General features: G+C 44.2%; 1 protein-coding gene across 35 annotated transcripts in view; it reads right to left on the bottom strand.

Moving 5' to 3' along the window:
* NTNG2 (netrin G2) overlaps positions 1-26653 on the bottom strand; it is a 293725-nt gene that overhangs the window by 82512 nt on the left and 184560 nt on the right. For all 35 annotated transcript variants that reach the window (XM_068248880.1, XM_068248879.1, XM_068248878.1 and 32 more), the window contains one exon: positions 1153-1325. In XM_068248880.1, the coding sequence (XP_068104981.1) occupies positions 1153-1325 (173 nt within the window). The remainder of the gene's footprint in view (positions 1-1152; positions 1326-26653) is intronic.

Genomic DNA, 26653 nt, shown 5'->3' with positions numbered 1-26653 from the left:
TGGCGCCCATATATGGAACATTTTTTCATTTTTTTTCAATTAGATAATTTTGTTCAATTATTCCGTTAGATAGAATATACAGATTTTTCTACTTTTTATAGTTTATGCTGGATTGAGATTGTCTGTACCTATTTTTTATGTGATGTGTGTCCAAGCTTTAAAGAGACTCCGTAACAAAAATTGCATCCTGTTTTTTATCATCCTACAAGTTCCAAAAGCTATTGTAATGTGTTCTGGCTTACTGCAGCACTTTCTACTATCACAGTCTCTGTAATAAATCAATGTATCTTTCCCCTGTCAGACTTGTCGGCCTGTGTCTGGAAGGCTGCCAAGTTCTTCAGTGTTGTGGTTCTGCTATGAACTCCCCCTTCCAGGCCCCTCTATGCACACTGCCTGTGTATTATTTAGATTAGGGCAGCTTCTCTCTTCTCTCTTATCTTTTACAAGCTGGATAAATCGTCCTCTGAGCTGGCTGGGCTTTCACATACTGAGGAATTACAGACAAGGGCAAAGCTGTTTGCAGGAAGAAACGAGCAGCCTGAAACTTCAGTGCATGAGAACAGGGGAAAAGAAACACACAAATGATCTCTTGACATTCAAAAGGAAGGCTGTATACAGCCTGCTTGTGTATGGATGTATTTTCTATGTGTGGACATACTGTACATCAACCTACTTCCTGTTTTGGTGGCCATTTTGTTTGTTTATAAACAAACTTTTTAAAACTGTTTTTAACCACTTTTAATGCGGCGAGGAGCGGCGAAATTGTGACAGAGGGTAATAGGAGATGTCCCCTAACCCACTGGTATGTTTACTTTTGTGCGATTTTAACAATACAGATTCTCTTTAAGACCCACCAAAGTGTATTTTACAACTCATCACCGTTAAAATGGGACCACATGTGCCTCATTTAGTCCTGTGGTCATTAAGTGGTCATCTTGATTCTTGAAACAGTCCACTGAGTTTAAATGTATTTACTTATCAGTCTCTAATGAGTTTGGTCGTGTAGTGCACAGTGGATATACAGCTTTTCCCTTCTAACAATGTCTGTAGATCTGAATATAACGACTCGACAAAGCAATGGAAATAATAGAATCCAGTGAGTACGAGATGAGTTAACTGTGTCACCAGAAACTACAGGCAGACATTACTTACAGGAATTGGGAGACCCGTGAGGCATAGGAGTGTAGGATCCGGCACGCCAGGAACGGTTGCGGAAGCTCTTCTTGCACCTGCCGCAGTCCTGTCCGGTGGTGTTATGCTCACATTCGCACTGCAAGGCTCCTTCTCGGAAGTTACAGGCGTTGGCATGTAAGTTACATTTACACCTGCAGATGAGAAGTAGAAATGTTAGTGGACGATGGCAGTTTTAGCGAATTTGGGAAAAACTTCAGAATGTCAAAACTGAACTTCGGGTGCAGACGTTTTCCTAGCCCTGTGTCATACAGCTAGTTTTTACACGAGGCACCGGGTATTGGTGACATAACTAGACTATATGGGACTCCCAGCAAAACTTTGATGGGGCCCCTAATGTTTACACCCCTTTCCTTGCCTCCCCCTGGTGACCCTCACAGTCTTGGGGCCCATCTCACAAGGGTCATAAAACAAGTTTGACCATCATGATCTTCAAACATAACAAGTGTAGCCGCAAAAAAACCTAATCGGAAGTGTAGTCCCCTGTATCGGAGGAAGGGAAGGTTATTAGTTGGAGGCCCCCCGGAGCTCTGGGCCCCCCTGCTATCGCAAGGGCTGCTCCCCTATAGTTACACTCCTGTATTGTAGCTGCACTTTGGTTGGGTTTAGGCATTGGGTGGGGGCATCAGTTAAGATTAGACATTGGTTGGGGAGGTCAATTAGGGTTAGGCATCGGGTGGGGTCAGTGAGGATTAGACATAGGTTGGGGGGAGTGGTCGATTAGGGTTAAGCATCGGTTGTGGGGGGAGGGGGAGGTTAGGGTTAAGCATCAGTTGTGGAGTTGGTTAGGGTTAGGCATTGGTACAGTGGGGCTCAAGTGAGAATGAGGTCAGGATAGGCAATAGTAAAATAGCAAAATATTGGTGGACTAACAAATTTAAAAAATTGCTTTTAAGCTTCAAAAATGGGGACTGTGAGCACTCTACACCAACATACCAAAAATACTGTAAAAAATAGTTAAAAACGCTTAATTAAATAAACACTGCAGCAAAGAAAAAAATTATGATATAACGAATTGGTTGTGTAGTACAGATAATTACTAGAACATTAGTAGCAAAGAAAATATTCTCATATTTTTATTTTCAGTTATATAGTTTTTTTTATAACATTGCATCATTCTCTAATATTTGCAGTTTACACACTACTCAGCATTCTAAATGATTTTACAGAGCAGGCTACTGAACTTTTGAACTGTCCACTGCAGAAAGAAAACAAAACAATACAGTGACAGACACTTGAGATAATAAGTTTCAGAAGACAGAGCTCTCTGCGACTTTAAAAGTCGTGGCGGTCAGTGGTTCTTTTGCATAGATAACAACTGGGGTTTATTAACTCTTCCTGTACTGGGAACAAATGTTAGACTTATGTCTCTGCTCCTAATGTTTTATTTCTTAGCTGTACTACACATACAAATCATTATATCTTAATTTTCGCTTCAGTTCGTCTCTAAAAACACAAAAGTAAAGTCACGGCAGAAAAGCACATTCTGTAATATTTGCAAAATGCTTTATGTATAAATTGCAGATAGACTGGGAATTTCACTCTAAAGAATCTCTTCCTGACTCCAATTGCACCAAACTCGCTTCCCACGACTGAGCAAAAAATAAATTTGCATTTCTGCCTTGTCCACTTGCATAGCAAACAGCGAAGCCCTGAATTATTTAATGTTCATGGTCCAATGCCTTCTTCACCTGACACTTTAATCAGAAAGGTTATTGTTAAAAAAGAAAAAAAAAATACATGCATGCAGACTGCAGCACCACACCCGAGCGCACACAGAGCGCATTCAGAATTCGACGCGCACAGCCCTCCAGGAAGCTTCAGCCTGTTTTTAACTCTCTTAGATCATGTACTGTCTCATCCAATACCGCTCTGCTATGCGCATGCAAATGAGCCCTGTAAAGTCGAATATCTATGAACTTGCTGATGTTCCAGAAGTCAAATCAAATGTATCAATTACTCTCGGAGAGACAGCTGCAGAGAGACCTTGCCTGCTGACTGACGACCAGCAATTTATTTATCTTTTACGCTGTGGGAGAGAGATGCAAAGACAGGTGCAGTGAGAGAGGTTTCAGGATAGGAGTTGTGCATGACTGATTGAGATAACTTTCCTATAAAGCTGAATATTCACCTCGCGAACCAGGAAGATGGATCCCAGCGACGTCCCATGACAACATGCGCTCCCGATCCATTTTCCCGCAGGTGGGTACACGCAACGTCACACGACGGGTGCGAATGGGAAGTCAATCGATTGTGGTATTTGAGCGGAGTCGCCGGAGATCTTAAATAGAAATTTCGACCAAGAATTGAACTTTATCAGTAGCTGATACCCCCTTTTACATGAGAAATCTATTCCTTTTCACAAACTGATCATCAGGGGCGCTGTATGGCTGATATTGTGGTGAAACCCCTCCCACAAAGAAATTCTGAGTACATACTCTTGGCAGTTTCCTGTCTGTGAACCTTGCTGCATTGTGGGAAATAGCTGTTTACAGCTGTTTCCAACTGCCAAAAAAGCATGCAGCAGCTAAATCATCTGCCCACAGTAAAAATGTCACCATGTAATAAATGTCAGAATGTAAATCAGGGAGAGGAAAGATTTTACAATGGGCAAACACTGACTAAATCATTTATACATAATTATTGTAAAAATGAAGCACTTTTTTTATTACATTATTTTCACCGGAGTTCCTCTTTAAAGATCCGATCCATCACGACAGTCGTTATCACTGCGCGTCGTTAAACATTGTTCACTTAATTACACGCCTGCAGGGATGCTCTTCCGAGTAGTTACGAGTTTGTAACTACTCGGATTTGAAATGTAAATGATACAGCTGTGACCGCGGGAGACAGGGGGTTAGTTAACTTACCCATGTGCCCGTTGAATGATATGCATTTCATTTGCATTCATAAGTCGCATTCCACGCCACTCCCGCTCTTCCTCCTTTCAGCTTGAAGGAGGAAGTGTGAGAGTGAACTGGAACGCAATATGTGATGCAACTTGTGATGCAACGTGTGATGCAACGTGTGATGCAACGTGTGGTGCAACGTGTGACGCAACGTGTGATGCAATGTGTGATCCGCCGAGCGCATGGGTAAATCAACCCTCTGTCTCAGCTGTATCATTTACATTTAGAATCTGAGTAGTTTTGAACTTGTAACTACTTGGAAGAGCATCCCTGCACGCCTGTACCCACGTCGCGAGATCACAGAAATGATTGCTCATTGCTAAAAAAAAATCGGCTGAAAAATCACGAGGTGGGTGAGGGCCTTAAGACTGCACCATATTGTGTGAATCTTTCCTCCTGGTGGCAAGCTGCACCGAGTCATAGTTGGAGCATTGTAGGACTCATGGTTAGTGAGGGTCGACTTATTCTACAAAAAGCCTCCACAAGGAGACTTTATGGAGAAGCAGAGGTGTTTTTGGGCACAGGCCAACCAGGCAAAGGTCTGAGGAGCCCTCCAGTGTACAAGGCATAATATTGCACCCTCTATATTACTGCAAGTCTTTTTCAGGCAGTGTGTGGTGCATAGCCCACAGTCTAGCTTTTACAGTGCCCTTGTAATGTGTTGTAGCTTTTCCATTATCCCCTCCTGTAATGTAATTATTGGCTGGGAGCTGTACAAATGTAAAGAAAAAAGCCACCAAATAGGGTGCTTAGAGGAAGTGCATGGAAATCCTGGCGCCCAGAATTTCCATGCACTTCCTCTAAGCACCCTATTTGACCTGAGGAAGCGGTTTGAGCCGCGAAACGCGTTGTCTGAAGTGCTTGTTACCAATAAAATAATTACATCTTTTTACAAAATTGGAAGTCTCTCCTCTCGCTCTTCCTCTGCGGATCCTCTCTGTCAAGCTCTTCACTGGCTACCAATCAACCAAAGGATCTAGTTTAAACTCTTAACCCTAACCTACAAAGCTCTCCACAATCTCTCTCCCCTGTACATCTCCTCATTAGTTTCCAGATATCAACCCAACCGCAATCTCAGATCTGCACACAACCTTCTTTTATCCTCTTCTACAATTACCTCCTCACATTCATGGGTACAAGACTTCTCACGTACCTTACCCCTCCTCTGGAATGCCCTTCCACAGCCCATCCGCCACTCTGCCACCTTTGAAATCTTTAAATGCTCCCTCAAAACCCACCTTTTCCGACAAGCATATTCTCTAGCTTAGGCCATGCACCCTTCAACCTCGCGTCTAGTTTTACTCCTTACTAAATAACCTAATCACGCACTGCCTGTATATATACTGTATACTTCTCCACCTCTTGTTTCCACCCCATTCCTTAGATTGTAAGCTCGCAAGGGCAGGGCTCTCACCCTTTTGTGTCATGGAATGTTATTTTAATTGCTTGCACTCTGTTATACATTTATACATTTTAGTCATCATGTTAAATTTGCTATTGTAATCACTTGTTCTGTATTTTGTACCAGTGTTCATATTTGATGTATATCATTGTCTGTATCATTATGTATCCCTTGTTTGTTTTCTTACATTGTACAGCGCCACGGAATATGTTGGCGCTTTATAAATAAATAATAATAACAACATAATAATAATAATCCTTTGCAGTGTAATCTTTGGCTGACACTGGGGATTCCTGTTCAGTGGAGCTTTAACTCTGACTGATGTAGCTCGCTCCACCGCTGCATGAGTTGTGCATACAGGAGTTGCCTATTGTGAATTATTTACTTTGAACAAACCCAGTGGCCATTCTCAATTTCCCTAGTGCCTAAAACTACCCCCACTTAATGGCTAAACCTAATCTTTCCTACTAGTGCATCAGCGACTCTAATACAAACCTATGCCTATACCCCTCCACCAGGGGTGGACTCAGGTAATGTATAGGCAAAACAGAGGCGCCTTAAGGATAAAAATCACAAAAAATGTTTAAATAAGAGGAGGTCAAGGTGGACTTACCTCCTCCAAACAGACACAAGATGCTGTTGACAGGGGTGAGCCTGGGGTGCCTGGCACCTGGGTGCAAGATTTTCTCTGGCGCCTATGGGAGTGGTTAAATTAACCGCGCCCAACCACATAACCACACCCATGTCTTGCCTAATCACACCCACACCTTCCACCTCTTTACGCATGCATGCGATACCCCATTTCTACTCCTCTTCCTTTGGCTTGCTCCTGGCTGGCTTTGGCTGCCTGCAAGTCTGCTAGTCTCTGGACTGACTCAGGCTAAAAGGCTCTGCGAGTGCAACGCAGTCACACGCTGCGTATTTATGGCTGCCTGCGGCCATCCTACTCTTGCTCGCTGTCGTCGGCTCCTCCCCCCGCCAAGCCCAAGCGTGAGGTGGGCTGCCTGTATCTTTCCCGTTGCGCCGCACAGCCTGCCAGTGTTGCCAACCTTTCACGTTACTTTTTACTGACAAATACCTAAAAATTTACTGACAAAAGATTTTTACTGACAACATTTCCCCACTAAATGCACATAAGAGACAGCGTTTCACCAGTAAATGCAGGTAATGACAGACAATCTTTCATCAGTAAATGCACATAATGAGAGACAGCTTTTCATCAGTAAATGCACATAATGAGAGACAGCTTTTCCCCAGTAAATGCACATAATAAGAGACAGCTTTTCAACAGTAAATGCACATAAGAGACCGTTTTTTCAACAGTAAATGCACATAACAGGAGACCGCTTTTCACCAGTAAATGCACATAATAAGAGACAGCTTTTCACCAGTAAATGCACATAATAAGAGACAGCTTTTCACCAGTAAATGCACATAATAAGAGACAGCTTTTCACCAGTAAATGCACATAAGTGACCGCTTTTCACCAGCAAATGCACATAATAAGAGACAGCTTTTCACTAGTAAATGCACATAATAAGAGTCCGCTTTTCAAAAGCAAATGCACATAATAAGACACAGCTTTTCACCAGTAAATGCACATAATAAGAGACAGCTTTTCACCAGCAAATGCACATAATAAGAGACAGATTTTCACCAGTAAATGCACATAATGACAAACAGCTAGTGTCCCCAGTATATGTAGCCAGGGATATATGTGCCCAGTATATGTAGCCAGAGGTATATGTCCCCAGTATATGTAACCAGGGATATATGTGCCCAGTATATGTAGCCAGAGGTATATGTCCCCAGTATATGTAGCCAGGGAGTATATGTCCCCAGTATATGTAGCCAGGGAGTATATGCACCCAGTATATGTAGCCAGGGAGAATATGTGCCCAGTAGATGTAGCCAGGGGGTATATGTGCCCAGTAGATGTAGCCAGGGGGTATATGTGCCCAGTAGATGTAGCCAGGGGGTATATGTGCCCAGTAGATGTAGCCAGGGGGTATATGTGCCCAGTAGATGTAGCCAGGGGGTATATGTGCCCAGTAGATGTAGCCAGGGGGTATATGTGCCCAATAGATGTAGCCAGGGGGTATATGTGCCCAGGAGATGTAGCCAGGGGGTATATGTGCCCAGTAGATGTAGCCAGGGGGTATATGTGCCCAGTAGATGTAGCCAGGGGGTATATGTGCCCAGTAGATGTAGTGAGGGACAGGGACCCCCTGTAGTTAGTGACACCCTCTCCTCCTCTAGCCGCTCCCGCCGCTACCCCCTCACCTTGCAGCAGCGTCGGACCTCGATCAGCGGGCGACCCGACCAGTAAGAGGGCGCATGACGCACCCGCTCTATGGCCTCAATTCACTAAGCTTATCTCCTGTCTTTAATAACGTTTCTAGAGTGGTTACCATGGGGATAAGGCATGTAGTATTCAGGAAACATTTTACCTCAGGCAAACCTAAAGTTAACTCTTCTGTCTTTAAATTAACTTTCCAATCCTTAATATAACTCCAGAGTTAAAGACAGGCTGTTAATTAACTGTGTGTGAAAATAACTACAGAGGAGGTAAATTAACTACAGAGGGGGTAACGTAAGGAATGAAGAGGTAAGATAACTCTCTCACTGTGTGAGGTAAGTTTTCTCTTGCCTTATTATCTCCAGCATGATCTTAGTGAATTGAGGCCATTATGCGGAAGTGATGTCACTTCCGCATATCAGTGCGGCGTGCTAGGTCCTAGCGCCCGCACTACTGATCGAGGTCTGACGCGGCGCCGGCGGCTAGAGGGAGAGAGAGAGCAGCGACCACAGGGGGAGATCGGCGGACGGGCGGGGTATATGTGCCCAGTAGATGTAGCCAGGGGGTATATGTCCCAGTAGATGTAGCCAGGGGGTATATGTGCCCAGTAGATGTAGCCAGGGGGTATATGTGCCCAGGAGATGTAGCCAGGGGGTATATGTGCCCAGTAGATTTAGCCAGGGGGTATATGTCCCAGGAGATGTAGCCAGGGGCTATATGTGCCCAGTAGATGTAGCCAGGGGGTATATGTGCCCAGTAGATGTAGCCAGGGGGTATATGTGCCCAGTAGATGTAGCCAGGGGGTATATGTGCCCAGTAGATGTAGCCAGGGGGTATATGTGCCCAGTAGATGTAGCCAGGGGCTATATGTGCCTAGTAGATGTAGCCAGGGGGTATATGTGCCCAGTAGATGTAGCCAGGGGGTATATGTGCCCAGTAGATGTAGCCAGGGGGTATATGTGCCCAGTAGATGTAGCCAGGGGGTATATGTGCCCAGTAGATGTAGCCAGGGGGTATATGTGCCCAGGAGATGTAGCCAGGGGGTATATGTGCCCAGTAGATGTAGCCAGGGGGTATATGTGCCCAGTAGATGTAGCCAGGGGGTATATGTGCCCAGTAGATGTAGTGAGTGACAGGGAACCCCTTTAGTTAGTGACACCCTCTCCTCCTCTAGCCGCCGCCGCCGCTACCCCCTCACCTTGCAGCAGCGTCAAACCTCGATCAGCGGGCGACCCGACCAGTAAGAGGGCGCCGGACGCACCCGCTCTATGGCCTCAATTCACTAAGCGTATCTCCTGTCTTTAATAACGTTTCTAGAGTGGTTACCATGGTGATAAGGCATGTAGTATTCAGGAAACATTTTACCTCAGGCAAACCTAAAGTTAACTCTTCTGTCTTTAAATTTACTCTCCAATCCTTAAAATAACTCCAGAGTTAAAGACAGGCTGTTAATTAACTGTGTGTGAAAATAACTACAGAGGAGGTAAATTAACTACAGAGGGGGTAACGTAAGGAATGAAGAGGTAAGATAACTCTCTCACTGTGTGAGGTAAGTTTTCTCTTGCCTTATTATCTCCAGCATGATCTTAGTGAATTGAGGCCATTATGCGGAAGTGATGTCACTTCCGCATATCAGTGCGGCGTGCTAGGTCCTAGCGCCCGCACTACTGATCGAGGTCTGACGCGGCGCCGGCGGCTAGAGGGAGAGAGAGAGAGCAGCGACCACAGGGGGAGAGCGGCAGACGGGCGGCGCCTCTTAGAGGCAGGCGCCTGGGTGCCTTGCACCCGCAGCACCCGCCCAGGCTCGGCCCTGGCTGTAGATATTATTCAACAAAAATGTATTATTTACATACTCCAGAAAGTGCAAAGCGTTTTGCGGACATTTCCCGGTTCACTCAGGCTATGAACTGAGCATATAACTCACAGAGACGCTAAGCTTGATACCAAACTTGCAGGAATTATATGCTCTGTCCATAGCCTGAAGAAGCGGGATATGCCTGCGAAACGCGTTGCACTTTCTGGCGTATGTAAATAAATATTTTTGTTGGATATGATCAACAGTATCTTGTGTCTGCTTGGAGGAGGTAAGTCCACCTTGAACTCCACTTATTTTAAACTCTTTAGCGATTTTTATCTTTTTGGCGCATCTGTTTTGCCTATACATTACCTGAGTCCACCCCTGGTGGAGGGGTATTGCCCCTTTCTTCCGATGTACAGAGAGCGACTTCTTAATCCTGAGTGGGAACAGGTCTAATCTTCCCACCTGCCTATTCAGTGGTTGCCGGGAGGGTAACCCTGGTTTGTGAGTATTACTACATACTTGCTTTTTTATATCCATTTACCAGTACATACTACACTATATTGGGCTCCCTGTGTCTCCTCTTTGTGTTCTCTATATAATATCTGTTTGGCTATTACTAAGCCTAGGTGCCCGATTACCATGCCCAAATCACCTGCTTCGCGCTCTGGCCAGCACAACAAACAGTGCTTTAAAAGACATCTATAGACTTGTATATAAAAATTATGAGCATTGGGTTATAATGTAGAATGGCATAGGTATTACAGTATTTATAAATAAAAAAAGAATACATTATGTTCGAAGCCCAACTCCTATAATGTTGTTATTGATAAGAGTAGTTCACTGCATGCATCTTTGTCAGGTATTGAGAAAGCAAAAAAAAAACAAAAAACTGTAAGATCTGTACTATATAGACCCGCAGTTTAATATGAACTGTAATCCTCCAGCAAATATCATCCTATAAGTGTTGGGATGAAAAGTTCCTCAAGCTGCTCAAACATGCGGCCACAGGTCACACAGGTGGATGTGTGGACTTGTTGCACTGCAATATACAACTCTCTCGGGAGTTATCCTACAGGCTTTGTAAAAAGGACTCCAAAACGGGAAGTGGGCCGTTCAGAATGGGATGCAGTTTTGGGCACCGCACTATAGAATAGGATATTGACATACTAGAACAGGTACACAGATCTGATGGATGGAAGGTCTCAATTACCAAGAAAGGTTGGACAAACTAGGCTTGTTTAGCTGCATTTAAAGGGGTCTTGAAGGCTTTCCTTTCAATGCAAAAATAACGGTATTGGATTCAGTGCTGACTAGTGGTAAGCTCGAATTTTCCAATTACAAAGCTCAATTTCTGGAAAATTTGTAAATAATTTTGTGTATAACCGTAATTATGTACCGTAATTTCATGATTACATGTGACTACGCAAAAATGCTAAGTTTGATACTGTAGCGGACAAGTAAAAAAAAAAGACCTTGTAGTTTTTGAGAAAAAAAAATTCTAAGTAAAAATCTTTTAAAAAATTCTGTAGAATTACACTTTGTTGCGGTACACTGTACTATATACTAAGTTCCAAATGCTGCATACACATTTTATACGTTTGAAAGCCTTCGCTACCTTTAATGTTTTTATCAGTGATGTCATCAGTGGGCGGCGGAGTCACTGCAGTGACACCACAGCTGAACGGCACAGATAATGCACGCTGCCTGCTGACTGTACAGGATTGTATTCCCTACCGTGAGCGCAGAGGTTTAGCACAGAGAAGCTTCTCTCACTTAGGCAGCTGCTGAATGAACGAGGCATGGAAAAGCCTCACAATCCCCCCTGGGTTGTCTGCTGGTGTGACGCAGCAGCTGCCTCACCTCTAGCGAGGAGTCACACTAATTACTTCAGAATTGATTCAGTTCTCTGGAATCAGACCTTGGTTAAGTGACTGTATGCGAATATCACCACACGCTTGATTAACTTCAATTAAACCCTATTAGGACAGTCATGAGCGAGAGACGGAGACAGGAAGGAGCGCAGCACCCATGATGCTTTTTATATTGAGCGGGAGACAGATGGCTCTACCGAGACTGGAGAGAGAGAATGCCAGTGAGAGAATCATTATGCACCTGTACATGCCATTAATTTCATTATAATCTTATGAATCCATAAAAGGGGTGGTGGTCCTTTTACATCCTACTACCAGAACTACTCATTATAAATACTGTATATGGTTCAGAGGCACCAAGGTGAAAGAGAATTATTAAAACAGTTTAACCTCCCTGGTGTTATGATTATTTCCAGATTTAAAGAGAAACTCCGACCAAGAATTGAACTTTATCCCAATCAGTAGCTGATACCCCCTTTTACATGAAAAATCTATTCCTTTTCACAAATAGACCATCAGGGGGCACTGTATGACTGATATTGTGGTGAAACCCCTCCCACAAGAAACTCTTGAATACGTACTCCTGGCAGTTTCCTGTCTGTGAACCTTGCTGCATTGTGGGAAATAGCTATTTACAGCTGTTTCCAACGGCCAAAAAAGCATGCAGCAGCTACATCACCTGCCCACAGTAAAAATGTCACCATGTGATAAATGTCAGAATGTAAATCAGGGAGAGGAAAGATTTTACATTGGGCAAACACTGACTAAATCATTTATACATAATTATTGTAAAAATGAAGCACTTTTTTTATTACATTCTTTTCACTGGAGTTCCTCTTTAAGGTCTAAAAGCCATACAATTTTTTCACAAGCTTTTAGACCCTAAAAACAAGAAGAAAAACATACCTCAGAGAGGTCTGCAGCAGCTCCTGCATGAAACTCACTCAGGCACGGGATTACCACCCTGTTCTGCAGCTTTCCATCCCCAGCCTGACTCAGGATTAACACTAAGGAAGTTAAAAAATAGAGGAGGGAAAGGTAAACTTACCTCCTCTCAGGAAAAAATGAAATGGTGAGGTTAACCACTTAAGGACCAGGGGATTTTGCACTGATCGGTGCTGCGTGGGCTCTACACCCCGCAGCACCGATCAGGAATGTGGCAGGGCGATCAGACTTCCCCCCTTTTTTCCCCTTTAGGGGGATGTCCTGCAGGGGGGGTCTGATCGCCGCCGGCTACTACTGATTTGCGGGGGGGGGGGGGGCTCCTCAAAGCCCTCCTCCGCAGCGTTTTCTGGGCTCCCCGGCTTTCCCTCCCTCTACCTTTATTTCTGAGCGGCGCAGGACGGAATTCCGTCCTGCGCCTGATAGGATAGGCTTCTGCCTATCAGATGACGGCGATCCCCGGCCAATCAGAGGCCGAGGATTGCGATCTACGTCACGGCGCTGCTGCGCAGCAGCGCCGTGTGATGTAAACAGCGGGGATTTCTTCCCCGGATGTTTACATTATGCGTGCGAGCCGCGATCGGCGGCTCGCACACTGTTCACGGAGGCAGTCTCCGTGAACTAGCATGGAAAGGCCGCTCGATCGAGCGGCCGTTTCCATGCTATACCACTAACGACCCGCCGACGCCTATCAGCGTGTATTTATACTTACTTGGGGCTTCCTTCAGCCTTATGAGAACCGTGGCCTCCCTCGCCGTCCTCTTCGGCCCCTCCATTCTTGCGCTATGCCTCCTGGTAACCTGACTGGCCGTGCTCTTCAGCGCATGCGCGGCTTGCCCTCACGTGCACCCCACAAGCTGATTTATACTTGGAGGTGGTGCGGACCATTATCTTCAATCAAGTTTCGCTTTTACCCTGTTAGTACAAGGGGTTGGCTCTTGCACACCTTCGGAGGATCGCTGAGGTGCTGTTCCATCTTCTTGGAATCTTCAGAGGCGCTAGGCTTTACCATGGCTCATTGGAGACTTTGCTCTCTTTATGTACCTGACGAAGCAGGAACCTAGTACCAAGAAACTTGTTGCAACTTGCAATCGATGAGAGTTTTGCTCATTTGGATCAATAAAATAACCTCACCAGTGAGTTTTTTCACCGAGGTAAGTTTACCTTCTCTTTTTTTTAAACAGTTTTAATCATCTTATTTCACTTTGGCACCTCTGAACCATGTACGTAATCATACCACCTCGCATGGATACTTTGTAGTTTTGTCCATAACTGCAGAGAGTGACTTTTTAACCTGAGTGGGGTTTGTTGTGTCCCTGACGTGGCACACAAATGTGAGTATACCTGTAATTATTCACATCGCTTTAATCCCTGTGTCACCATTTTACTACGCTATATTGACTCTTGCTTTCCTCCCACTGTCCCCGTCTTTCCTTCATACAAGGACGATGGTTCTTCTCAATCCTCTTATTGGAAGAACTACTCATTATTAGTGATTATTGTAATATGCTAATTACGATTTCACTAAATTATGCATCATTTTCTTAATTTCAGTTATGTAATGGAAAAACCGTAATCACTACAAATTATGTGAAATTTTGTGTAATTTCAACCATACACCAATTGTTGTAATTACAATCAATTTCACAATTGCGATGGTTTTTATGACATTTTTGGGATTACAAAAATCTTCAGATTTACAGGTATTTCTGAAGACTAATTTTTGTGTAAGGCTGGTTTCACAGTGGGACGTTACAGGCGCACGTTAGAGCAGCCTGTAACGCAGCCCACCGCACAGTAATGAAAAATCAATGGGGCTGTTCACAGTGCGGACGTTGCGTTACATTGTAACGCTGCGTCACAAGACAACGTACTGCATGCAGTACTTTGGACGCGGCTGAGCCGCGTTAGACTGCTTGCACATGCTCAGTAATGTTGAGGAGGAGCGGAGAGCGGCCAGGCACATGGCTAATTAATATGCACTGCACGTTATGACGTGCAGTGTTTACTTCCTGGAGCAGCCGCTCTGTGCGGCGATTGGCCGGCGGGACCACGTGATGCCGCATGCGCACAAGAGTGCGCATCACGGCATCACTGACGCCAGAGTGAGCTGCACAACGCAGCTCACTCTGACGTCCAGATCCAGCACCACCAGGCGTTCCGTTAGGGGGACGTTATGTGACCTTAACGCCCCCTCTAACGCAACGTCCTGGTGTGAAATTAGCCTAAAGCATGATATTTCAATTTTGTGTTACCCGTAATTTCTGAATTTGGTGTCTACCCGTAATTTGTAATTTAGTGTCATTTTCTCGTTTTATAAGAAATTATGAAATTCGGAGTAACACGAAATTAAACACAAAATTACGAATGAACGTGAATTTATGACACAAAATTACAAATTACAAAATGATGAATTACAAATTTTCTTCTGATAATTAAGAATTACAATTGTGTGTTGTAATTGCAAATTTCATGTCATAATTATGGAAAACAAAAGTTTGCTTTCTTAAAGGATACCTGAACTGACATGTGACACGATGAGATAGACATGTGTATCTACAGTGCCTAGCACACAAATAACTATGCTGTGTTCCTTTTTTCATTCTCTGCCTGAAAGAGTTAAATATCAGGTATGTAAGTGGCTGAATAAGTCCTGACTCAGACAGGAAGTGACTACAGTGTGACCCTCACTGATAAGACATTCCACTTTTTTTATCTATTTCTTGCTCTCAGAAGCCATTTTCTGCTAGGAAAGTGTTTTATAGTTGGAATATGTTATCAGTGAGGGTTACACTGTAGTCACTTCCTGTCTGAGTCAGGACTGAGTCAGCCACTTACATACCTGATATTTAACACTTTCAGGCAGAGAAAGAAAAAAAGGAACACAACATAGTTATTTGTGTGCTAGGCACTGTACATACCCATGTCTATCTCATCATGCCACATGTCACCTCGGGTATCCTTTAAAATAGAAAGTATTTGCGATAATTCAGGTTGGAGTGAGCTTGAGATGTCTCCCAGTGCATCACTGCTGAATATATGCAAATTAACCATTGTTGCCCTTAGAAGCGAAACACACCTCCAGAACCGCTGGAATGCAATGATGTGTCAGCTTGTTAATTTGTACAGAGCCATAATAATCCAACATGCATACAGACTGTTTTGGATTGGTTGATCCTCATCAGTGCATGGCATGGATTAATTTGGCTCTATGGAGTAGGGCTTGTAACACCGAGAGGTACAGACTAACCAGCAAGCTCATGGTGACCCAGAACTCATAATTATGAAAGCATGGAATTTCGGCTCATCACTACTCATTATATTCTTTTTAAATAACGGGTGTAACTAGAAATCATAGGTCTCCCCAAGCTAAACTTTGATGCATGCCATTGCCACCCCTCTCAACATTTGTAGTATTTTAATTGTTCAGCTCCATCTTGAACCCCAATAAAAGTAGAATGCAAGAAAAAAAAAAAAAAAAAAAAACATAAACAAAATCAGCAATAGTAGAATGAAAGCTTTTGTTCTATTCGGAGCAGTGCTTTTCAGTGCTGCTAGATTTGGGCGCAGCCGGCGCCTCCATAGACTTCAACAGGAATCACTCCTATTGCAGCGCTCAGGGAGTAACGTCGGCTCCGTCAGAAGACATAGCCGAAGTTGCTTAAAAACATAATAATTCGGCCTCCAGCAATCGCTGGAAGCCGAATTATTTCATTCCCCCTCTATCCATGGCGGCCTGGAGGGGGAATAGTAATTAGTTCGGCCCGGACTTGTGCAGAAGCAGGATCAGCCATATACCGCTGTATCCTGCGCCCAAGTCTCCCGCGCCGATTTCAAATGTACTCGTTCTATTGTTCCTTATCAATACCAGCCTGGCACAAGAGGCATGTGGGCAGGTGAACTGGAGAATAGAAGATGACTCCAAAAATGTGCCAAGTAGGAATTATTAGAAAAACATCACAAAGGCAAACTATCAGTCTCCCATGAATCCATGCCAAGGCGAGGAAAGTCAAAATTAACCTTTTTTTCATGAGGTCCAATAGGCTTTACTACATTTGTATAATCCTGGAGGACTGATTATTTTAAAGCATGTCCTAATATGTGGCAAATAATATGTTGGTTGGAACGTTGCAAGGAGTTGGGGGAGGAGGGCAGCCCAACTATGTGGATGATGAGGGGGGGGGGGGGGTTTAGGAATCTAATGTCTGTGGGGTGGTAAAGTCCCGCCATCGCAGGTTTGGTTGGAAATTAACTTTTCCAAATCCACGGAAATTCTGCTTTTCGATTTTACGTTTTTCCAATTTCTGCTTTAAAATATTCTGTATAAAATGTAATCCACTGCGTGCTTCCAGCCTGCAAAGTTAGCTTCTAATAGTGTAATACTGTTTCACAGGTATGCATCTAAATATCACAACTCAGCCGTGCTGGTGCCAACAGAGTGTCCACTCGTGAACCCACCACCTCTAGTATCAGAGCGGCTCACCGAATTGAAGCCACCTATGCACAGGTGGGGGCCTCGCTTATTATGTGGTGCACTGGGAACATCAGTAATCCACATCCATATATCAGATAAAAAGGCCTCTTTTTATTCCTCAATAAAACACAAAAAAGATTTAATTGCGCAAAATTCATGTTCCGGTTAAAACAATCCTGCGCTTCTCGCGCCCACATCACACTTACACACTCCAAGAAGAAAAATCAGCATGTCACAGCGGCAAGGCTTAGGAATCCGTGCGCGTCCTCCGACAGGATCGTTCACGGCGTCCCGCTTTGATCCTCTCTCCGCACTCCTCCAGCGCTTCCGTGTTGTGCGTCAGGCGTACTGGCTTGCAGTGGATTACATTTTATACAGAATATTTCAAGAGGATTGGACACAGCGCACTCTCTCTTTTTTTCAGACTTTAATTTATTTGGTGGCGCAGCATTGTTTTTGGTTTTCTGATTTAAAATGTTTTTCAATTTCCACTTTTTTTTGAAGAGTATTTTATTCAGCATTTTTTGCATCAGAGAAAATAAAAATCGGAAAAACGGAAATTGTAAATCAGAAAAACGGAAATTCAGTCTTGTGACTGGTTTGAAATTAAAATTTAGCTGAAAAATTCAGTATTCTCAGATTGTTCCAATGCTTCATAGTTCTGTGATTGGGCTAAAATGATTGAGTTGCGGTAAATCAGATTTCAGCAGAATTCCGTTTTGCATTTTCTGATTTCCATGTGGAAATATCTGCTCCGAAGAATCCGCCTTATACATTTAGTGTCGAAAGAGGCACGCTTATCAGCAAAAATTGCAGTGAGGGGATCGGTCAGGGTAAGGCATCATTAGAGGGAGGAGCTCATGTGAATGTAGGTTAAGGTTAGGCGTAAATATCAGAAAATGTTGCTGTAGGGGGCTTGGTTAGGGTTAGGCATTGGTAGAGGCAGGGTTGTGTGAGAGTAGGTTAGGGTTTAGCATCAGTATTGGCAAATTTTTACTACTATCATAATTAAGTTGTGGAATGTCGCTAATTTTACTGATTTTCCACTAGCGGTTTTCTCCAGCACCCAACCACTGCGCCCTTTTTGAATGTATGCCTAACATGTGGGTAAGAGAGTTGGTGCTGGGCTCCAGGTTCATAACAATCCTGTGCGAGCCACGTGCAGTAGTGGTTTAATTCGGGCCCGGGCAGAAATAGCCGACCTCGATGATCGGATCCGCTCTACTGCACAGGTGGAGAACGGAGGGACGGAGGAGGACAGGGAAGGCCTCATTAGGATCCAGAGGCTTCCACCTCCGGGAGGTAATTATCCCCCCCTCAGCTCTTTTTTTTTTTCAAACAAATTCTCTTTCATTTTTTCACAAGAGAGTTATTTGCAACCCATCGGGGGCCACTGTAGAAATGTTAGATTATCAGCAGAGGCTGTGTTGGCCCAAGAACCATTAAGCGTGTGTGCGAAACATTTTTCACTAAACTTTTAGTAACCCTGCTATGGTTTGATAGGATTCAAGTGCAGTTTGTAAAGTTTTGCAAGTTACTAACAAACTTAACAAAAAAAATCCAAGTTTATTGAATCTTATGTGCTGTACCGTGTTCTCTAATCTTAGTAGCTCAACCCTCAGTGTCTTTGAAGGTCTTTGTTTCTCTCTCTCTCTCTCTCCTCACATTTCTTGGTTATAGCCTAGTCTGTCTCCAGTTACTCACAGAATCAATACCTACAGGACACATATTGACAATTAAATTGACAGAAAGTGAGGGCCTTGACCAGGACAGGAAACAGAAAGGCTGACTCTCCGATCAGCTAATCGGAGCTCCACAGAAAAACAGCTAACAGCTCCATTCAGTGTAAGTGCAAGCTTAGCACTGAGATGAATATTCATGTGTCTCAACTCTCAAACACTAAAGCGTCCAATGTAATGTTTGACTGAACTGATCTATTTTGGGCAGATTCGACCACTTTACATTAAATATGGCCAGAATCTGTGCAGTTCCTCTAAACTAATGGATGACCTTCAGTTTTGGTATGTTTAGTATTGCCGCAAGTAATTTGGGCACAAGATGTTACTGATAGTTGTATCAGTAATTTCTTGACGCTCTTCATTCCTAACACTAAATTCACTCCATTGAAGCTTAACTTCTAATGCTACCTCCTCCCTCTCCACGCCTAACACTTACCCTCTGACTCTTCATCCCTAACACTATCTCCCCCATATCCACGCCTAACACAAAGCTCTCCACCCTACACACTTAAAGAGACTCTGAAGTCTCCCGAAAATTAGGTTTTTACTTTAAAAACCTTATTAACATTATTGCCCCTCTTAAAACCCTGCAGAACCGCGGCTGAAAACCCCCTCAATCACCCCAAACTCATGGGGGTACATCACAGGCTCCTTACGCATAGAGGCAGCACAGCTCTGCTTCTACGCGCGTCATTCAGCCTGTATCACCGCCTCTCCCCTCTTAGTCTTCCTTCACTGAGAGGGGCGGGGGAGAGGTAGAGATACCACTGACTGACATGCATAGACGCGGCAGCAAAATCCACATCATTCTCTAATATTTGCAGTTTACACACTACTCAGCATTCTAAATGATTTTACAGAGCAGGCTAGTGAACTTTTGAGCTGCCCTCTGCAGAGAAAAAAACAATACAGTGACTGACACTTGAGATAATAAGCTTCAGAAGACAGAGCTCTCTGCAACTTTGAAAGTCGTGGAGCTCAATGGCTCTTTTGCATAGATAACAACTGGAGTTTCTTAACTCTTCCTGTACTGGAAACAATATTAGGCCTCTTGCACACTGCACGCGATTCCGATTCAGATTCCGCTTTTTAATCAGTTTTTACATCCGATTCAGATTCCGATTTGCAGTGTGCAAGGAGCAAACTGCAAATCAGAATCTGAATCGGATGTAAAAACTGATTAAAAAGCGGAATCTGAATCGGAATCGCGTGCAGTGTGCAAGAGGCAACTTGCTTCTCTGCTGTTTTATTTCTTAGCTGTACTACACATACAAATCATTATATCATAATTTTTTTTCTGCTTCATTGTCTCTTTACCACGATCCTCTTCCACTCCATTTCTAACACTAACCTTCTCTCTTTACATGCCTAAAGGTGGCCACACACTAGACAATTAAAAGATCCAATTTTACACCAATTCGATAAATACAATTGGTTGTCTCAAAAAAATTGAAAGTTTTTTTAGTTAGATCAAGAAATCCAATCAAAAATAGATGTAGATGTAGATAAATAGATAAAAATTAGATGTAATCTGACAGGATTTCACCAAAAAGACATGTAATCTGGCAGTGGTTCCCCCAAAATAGACAATCTGGCAGCAGCAGTTCCCCCAACATACACACAATCTAGAAGCAGTTCCCCAAAATACGCGAAACCTGGCAGTGGATCACCCAAAATAAACGTAACACCCAAAATACATGTAATCTGGCAGCAGTGGTCCCCCAAACATACACAATCTGGCAGCAGTTCCCCAAAATACACCTAATCTGGCAGCAGCCGTTCCCCTAACATACACATAATCTAGCAGCTGTTCCCCAAAATACACTTAATCTGTTAACAGTGGTTCCTCAAAAATACAGATAATCTGACAGCAGTTCCCCCAAAATAGGTACCCCCAGCATAGGTAGCCAGGTCTATAGGTGTCCCCAGTATAAGTAGCCATGAGTATAGTTGTCCCCAGAATAGGTAGCAGGTGTATAATGTCCCCAGAATAGGTAGCAGGTGTATAATGTCCCCAGAATAGGTAGCCAGGTGTATAGATGTCCCCAGAAAAGGTGGCCAGGTATATAGATGTCCTCACTATATGTAGCTAGGTGTATTGGTGTCCCCAGTTTATGTAGCCATGAGTATAGTTGTCCCCAGAATAGGTAGCAGGTGTATAATGTCCCCAGAATAGGTAGCAAGTTTATAATGTCCCCAGAATAGGTAGCCAGGTGTATAGATGTCCCCAGAAAAGGTGGCCAGGTATATAGATGTCCTCACTATATGTAGCTAGGTGTATTGGTGTCCCCAGTATAAGTAGCCATGAGTATAGTTGTCCCCAGAATAGGTAGCAGGTGTATAATGTCCCCAGAATAGGTAGCAGGTGTATAATGTCCCCAGAATAGGTAGCCAGGTGTATAGATGTCCCCAGAAAAGGTGGCCAGGTATATAGATGTCCTCACTATATGTAGCTAGGTGTATTGGTGTCGTCAGTTTATGTAGCCAGGTGTCCCCAGTATAGCCAGATATATAGGTGCCCCCAGAATAGGTAGCCAGATGTCCCCACAAGGAGGGGAGACAGCGCAGACAAGAGGGAGCGGTGGGCACAGCGGGGAAGGGGGGACGTCTCCCCCACTCCCTCATCTTGGGGCTCCTCACTCTCCCCTCCAGAACTAAAATTTGCCAGCAGCGGGCGGGACTTACCTCTTCCTTTGTTCCAAGCACCGGGAAGTAGTAGTGATGTGTGCAGCTGCAGTTCCTGTCTCATCCACTGAACTGATTTGGTTCAGTGTGATGAGTTGGATCACTCAACTCACAGGAAAGAACCGGCTCAAATGAACCGGACATCACTACTTCCCTGGCGCTTGGAACAAGGAAGAGGTAAGTCCTGCCCGCTGCCAGCCGCCTGCAAATTTTAGTTCGGGAGGGGAGAGTGAGGAAGGGGGAGCCCCAAGCTGTGCCCACCGATCCCTCTTCTCTGCGCTCTCTCCCTCCATACATGCTAGGGTGGACTTCGTCCACCCTCTGAAAAAAGCAGGTGGATGTCGTCCCCCCGTGTTCACGCCTGACTCCACCCCTGATTGTGCAGGTGTGTAAAGGCTGGAATAAACAATGCAATTTTCCCATCAGATCGAAGGGAAAATTCCCATTGATCAATCTTTTCCCACATGTTTGTTCTGTTTCCAATGAATAAAGGGTTCGATTTAGCAAAAAAACTGATTTCCAAAACGATCTTTTTATCAATCGGAAGCAGATTGGACATGTTGGAGATTATTGATCGATGGGAAATTTCCTGACGATCTGATAGGAAAATTGCATCTTATTTACCAGCCTTTAGACTCTTGCACAAACACGCCGATCCTATTATTGTTGCCAAGTTGAGGTCGTAGGATGGGTTGAGAAGCAGAGACTGGGGGAGACTGGGGTCACTGGCAAAATGTGTTGGGCACCGGAGGAGGGAATCTTGAACAAAGGACGGTGCCAGGGTGGCGTCATGGGGTGACAATGCAGTGAGCGCAGAGAACACAAGGCCACTCTGAATTTTAACCCAGCCTCCGTAGAAGCGCTAAATAGCGCAAAACGGCCGTCAGGCGAGCAGTGCCCAGAACCAACCGCTACCACAACACCTCTAAGCACCGGTATGTCCTTCATGCTGCACCACTGTTTTGTATTTGCCTATTTGGACTGTGCCTCCCTGATTGAAGAATAAATATACTTTGCAATGCCGCTCATTCCTCATCCTTTCTTCATGAATACTTCTCTACATGGATCAGAGCACACAAAGTGTATTTCTGTGAGCCAGGTGTGTATTCCCTGCATAACCCCCCCTCTATGCTGTCTATACACTGCTGCAGTGCCAACTGCTTCTCTACCTGCTTCTATGAATTTTAAAGAGAAACTCAGATTTCGAATTGAATTTTATCCCAATCAGTAGCTGATACCCCCTTTTGCATGAGAAATCTATTCCTTTTCACAAACAGACCATCAGGGGGCGCTGTATGACTGATATTGTAGTGAAACCCCTCCCACAAAAAAACCTGAGGACCGTGGTACTCCTGGCAGTTTCCTGTCTGTGAACCTTGTTGCATTGTGGGAAATAGCTGTTTACAGCTGTTTCCAACTGCCAAAAAGCATGCAGCAGCTACATCACCTGCCAACAGTAAAAATGTCACCATGTAATAAATGTCCGAATGTAAATCAGGGATTTAAAAGATTTTACAATGGGCAAACACTAAATCATTTATACATAATTATTGTAAAAATGAGGCACTTTTTTTTTTTTACATTATTTTCACTGGCGTTCCTCTTTAACCTCCCTAGCAGTATTCCCGATCCAGGCTCGGGGTGAAAAAAAGATGCTGCTTTTGGTAATCCTGAACCTGGGTTGGGGTGATTGTTGGGCGGGATCAGTGATGTGCAAGAATGCTGATATTCTTTTCACATTGACCTTTGCAACAAAAATGTAATATTCGACTTTGTAAAAAGTTTGTGTTCAAATTAAACATGTTCACCCTTTTCGCAAATTTTTTGTAGTAAAATATAATTTTTGGGCGTTTTCTTTTTGCAAAAATTTGTTTTCTTTGACCATATTGCAGAAATGCAATGTATTGCCGGGAATATTTTCTCGAAATTGTAAATAGGATGTTTGATGCAATAATGGCTTTGGCGAAAATTTACAAAGCAACACTGAGTGGGACATGCAGAGTGCACAACGGCGTGTAGTTATTTCTGTATTCCAGGGTCTAAACGCAGAAAAAAATTGCACCACTTTCAGACCATAAAATCCGGAAAGTATCATACCGCCAATGAGCTTAAACAATGGAAAATCGCAAATAATTGTTTTAATAGGAGTGTCTGCTATCTGCTCTATTGCGGAGGAAGATAATTACATATAATTTTCTTTCTAAACTGGTAATAATTACCAGATTAGGAAGAAAATGATGTAATTATCTCTTACCGAGTGTATTCCTTTACTGTAGTACATGTTGTCAATTACTTTGGTTTTTGATCAATTAAAACAAATTAAAACAGAACATTTCTGGTACTTTTCTACTTTACTAAAAATGGCATCCCTTGAATTAAGCAATTAAGTCCCCTAAGGGCCCAGAAAAATCTGGTAGAAGGTGTTTGCACGTCATCAATTACATATATCCATGGGAAAGTCATACCTTGCCAATACTTTCTGTTTTACAGTGAACCCGAGGTGAGAGTGATATGGAGGCTGCCATATTTATTTCCTTTTAAAGAGGACCTAAACTCAGAACTTCCTCTCTGCTCTAAAATATAAGTAACAGCATAATAACATTTAAAGAAAAAAAAACATTTCTTACCGTTTACAGAACTCCTGCAATAAATCTGCAGTGTTTACTTCCTGCTTTCATGGAAGCAGACAAAGGGTTAACATCCTTTGTTTATATATTAGCTGTATCCGCCTAACGCCAATCAGCGTAAGGTCCTTGGGGTGGGTATTGCGGGCGATCGCGTGCGCTGATGTGGGCGCATCTCTGCATGAATGACGGAGTGGGCGATTGCCGTTAGGAGGCTTTTAGACGGTAAAACCGCCGTCTACTTAGCCCGTAGAGCGCTGCGATCTAAGACAGCGCTGTACTGGGGACAGCCGTGTGACACGGCTGTCCCCTCCATTGGCTCAGGGGTGATCCGTTGTCATAGGCTAAAGGCTAAAGCCTATGACAGCCAATCACATTGATAGGCTGGAGGGAGGGAGGGGCCACTAAATAAATAAAAAAAAAATATTTCAAAATAAAGAACATAAATATTTATAAAACAAACAAACAAACACTGAGGGAGCGATCAGACCCCACCAACAGAAAGCTGTGCTGGTGGGGAGAAAAGGGGGGGGCTAATCACTTGTGTGCTGTGTTGTGCGGCCCTGCAGCTGCAGTGGGCCCTTTTTGTGAAAAATGGCCTGGTTTTTACGGGGGGTTTAACACTGCAGCCCTTAAGTGGATAAAAGGAAATAAATAAGGAGCCTCCATATCACTCTCACTTCAGGTGTCCTTTAAAGGAAAAAAGCATTTTTAAAATAAAAAAACAGATACTTACCTAAGGAGGGGGAAGGCTCTGGGTCCTATAGAGCCTCCCCATTTCTCTTCTGGTCCCATCGTTGTAGCGCTCTCACCCAATTGGCAGTCTCAAACCGGTGGGTCGGAGACTGCTCTCTTCCCCTGTGGGAGGCTTCGGAAGTCTTCGGGAGCCTGAGTGCTCCTGAGGACGGGCGGCTCCGTAGTGCGCATGCATGCACGTTCTCTCTCGCATGCACAGCACAGAGCCTCCCGTAGGGACGGATCTAAACCAAGTTGCCCCAAGTTGCGACTGGGGCAAGGTCAGGTTTTGGCGCTTAAACTGCCATTCCCCATCCACATTTTGCCGCCTTTTTAAGAATTCAACAAACTGCGCCTGGGGCAAGAGACCCGCTTGCCCCCCCCCCCTAGATCCGTCCCTGCGTCTTCAGGAGCACTCAGGCTCCCGAAGACGTCTGTAAGCCTCCCGTCAGGCACGGATTTACATCACAGGAGCCTATAGGCACAAGATCTCCTGGCACCTTAGACTTTGCCCTCCATGAACCTACAAACCCCCATCGAACTGCACCGCAGCTGTGCTGGATGTCCCAGCTGTCACTTCTCCCTTACCTCCCTTTCCTGGCGTACAGGTGCCATTTAGTATTAGGTAGCCAGAGGTTCTCTCAGTGTTAAGTAGCTGAGAGAAGAGTAGAGGTGACCCCAAAGGATTAGGTAGCTAGATGTTCCCCCCAGTTGAAGGTAGATCTCATTAGTGGAATGCTGAGAGTCAGGTGAGTAGCCTCTCCTTTAAACTCAACTTGGGCCTCTGCACAGGGAAGAAGAGAGAGAGGGGAGTGAGCTGCCTTTCTATCATCAGGCGCCTGTAGGCACATCCCTACAGTGCCTCATGGTGAATCCGGCCCTGCCTCCCGTGGTGAGAGATTTGAACAGGGGAGACAGTGCTGGAACGTGGAGACCAGGAGAGGAACCTCTGGAGACCAGGAGAAGACCAAGAGCCTTTCCCATCCTTACATAAGTATCTGTTTTGTTTTGTTTTTTTAAAGCACCTCAGGTAAGAAGACAACATTTTACTACAGGAGACTTGGGAGACATTAGCAGCTGGCGTTAGGCCTCAACAAAGATAAGAAAAGCAGCTGCAATCCAATAGGTTACTGCAAACTAAACTGGCAGTGCTAAATCCAGACCCAAGATAAAATGTATCTGTCTAGCAATGAATCAGTGCATCGGCCTCTTATTTTTCCCGTGATGTAAATGTCGGCCCCCCGGGTGTTCTCACATGTTAGCCGTCTCAGCGCCGCTTTTGTCCGCCATTGATTTCAGTGCTAAAATAGCTGAGCACTAATTTAGCTGCACGGTGACATTTTTATCCTTTTAGGCGGCGTTTCATCAGAATTTTTTTCCCAGCTGGCTAATATTATTGATGAGCCGTGACCGGACAGAGATCTGACAATATAACTGCAATCATCGATAATCACAAAATCTTTCGGTTGTAAACGGAGATTAGCTGGATGTGCAGGCAAGAGAGCAGCAGCTGTTATAGAAAAGACGGTATCTAAGCTATGCTCACTGCTACAGGCCGGATGAGCATGGGGGGCGGGGCAGAGGGCACAGTGACCTTGAGGTCCAACTGCCAAAGTCCAAGCTTTCATCCAATCAGAACACAATTGCACCATATTACCTGTTTTCTCATACATGTAACTTAGGGGGGTGAGGAAGGCTGGGAGGGGGAAGTTTTATTGCGCTGACAGCAATAACTAGCAGACCCTGTGATCATGGGCGGTGCTACACTGGGGCACACTGGGCAAGTAATATATAGTTAACTGTTCCCTATAGTTAACAGGCTCCAGCAGCATACAGTGAACAGGACAAGGTATGTAAAAAGACTCTGCATGGCAGCCTGAGTCAATGTAGACATTAAGTAAACCAAGAGTCTTGTCCATTTGCCATAAATACCTCACGATCCTTGCAAGATCCCTTGTAATTAATGTATCTGGATGACACT

Source organism: Hyperolius riggenbachi, chromosome 8 (assembly GCF_040937935.1).
Source record: "Hyperolius riggenbachi isolate aHypRig1 chromosome 8, aHypRig1.pri, whole genome shotgun sequence".
NCBI lineage: Eukaryota > Metazoa > Chordata > Amphibia > Anura > Hyperoliidae > Hyperolius > Hyperolius riggenbachi.
The sequence above is the reverse complement of the archived record's forward strand: the minus strand, read 5'-3'. Positions and strand labels throughout refer to the sequence as shown.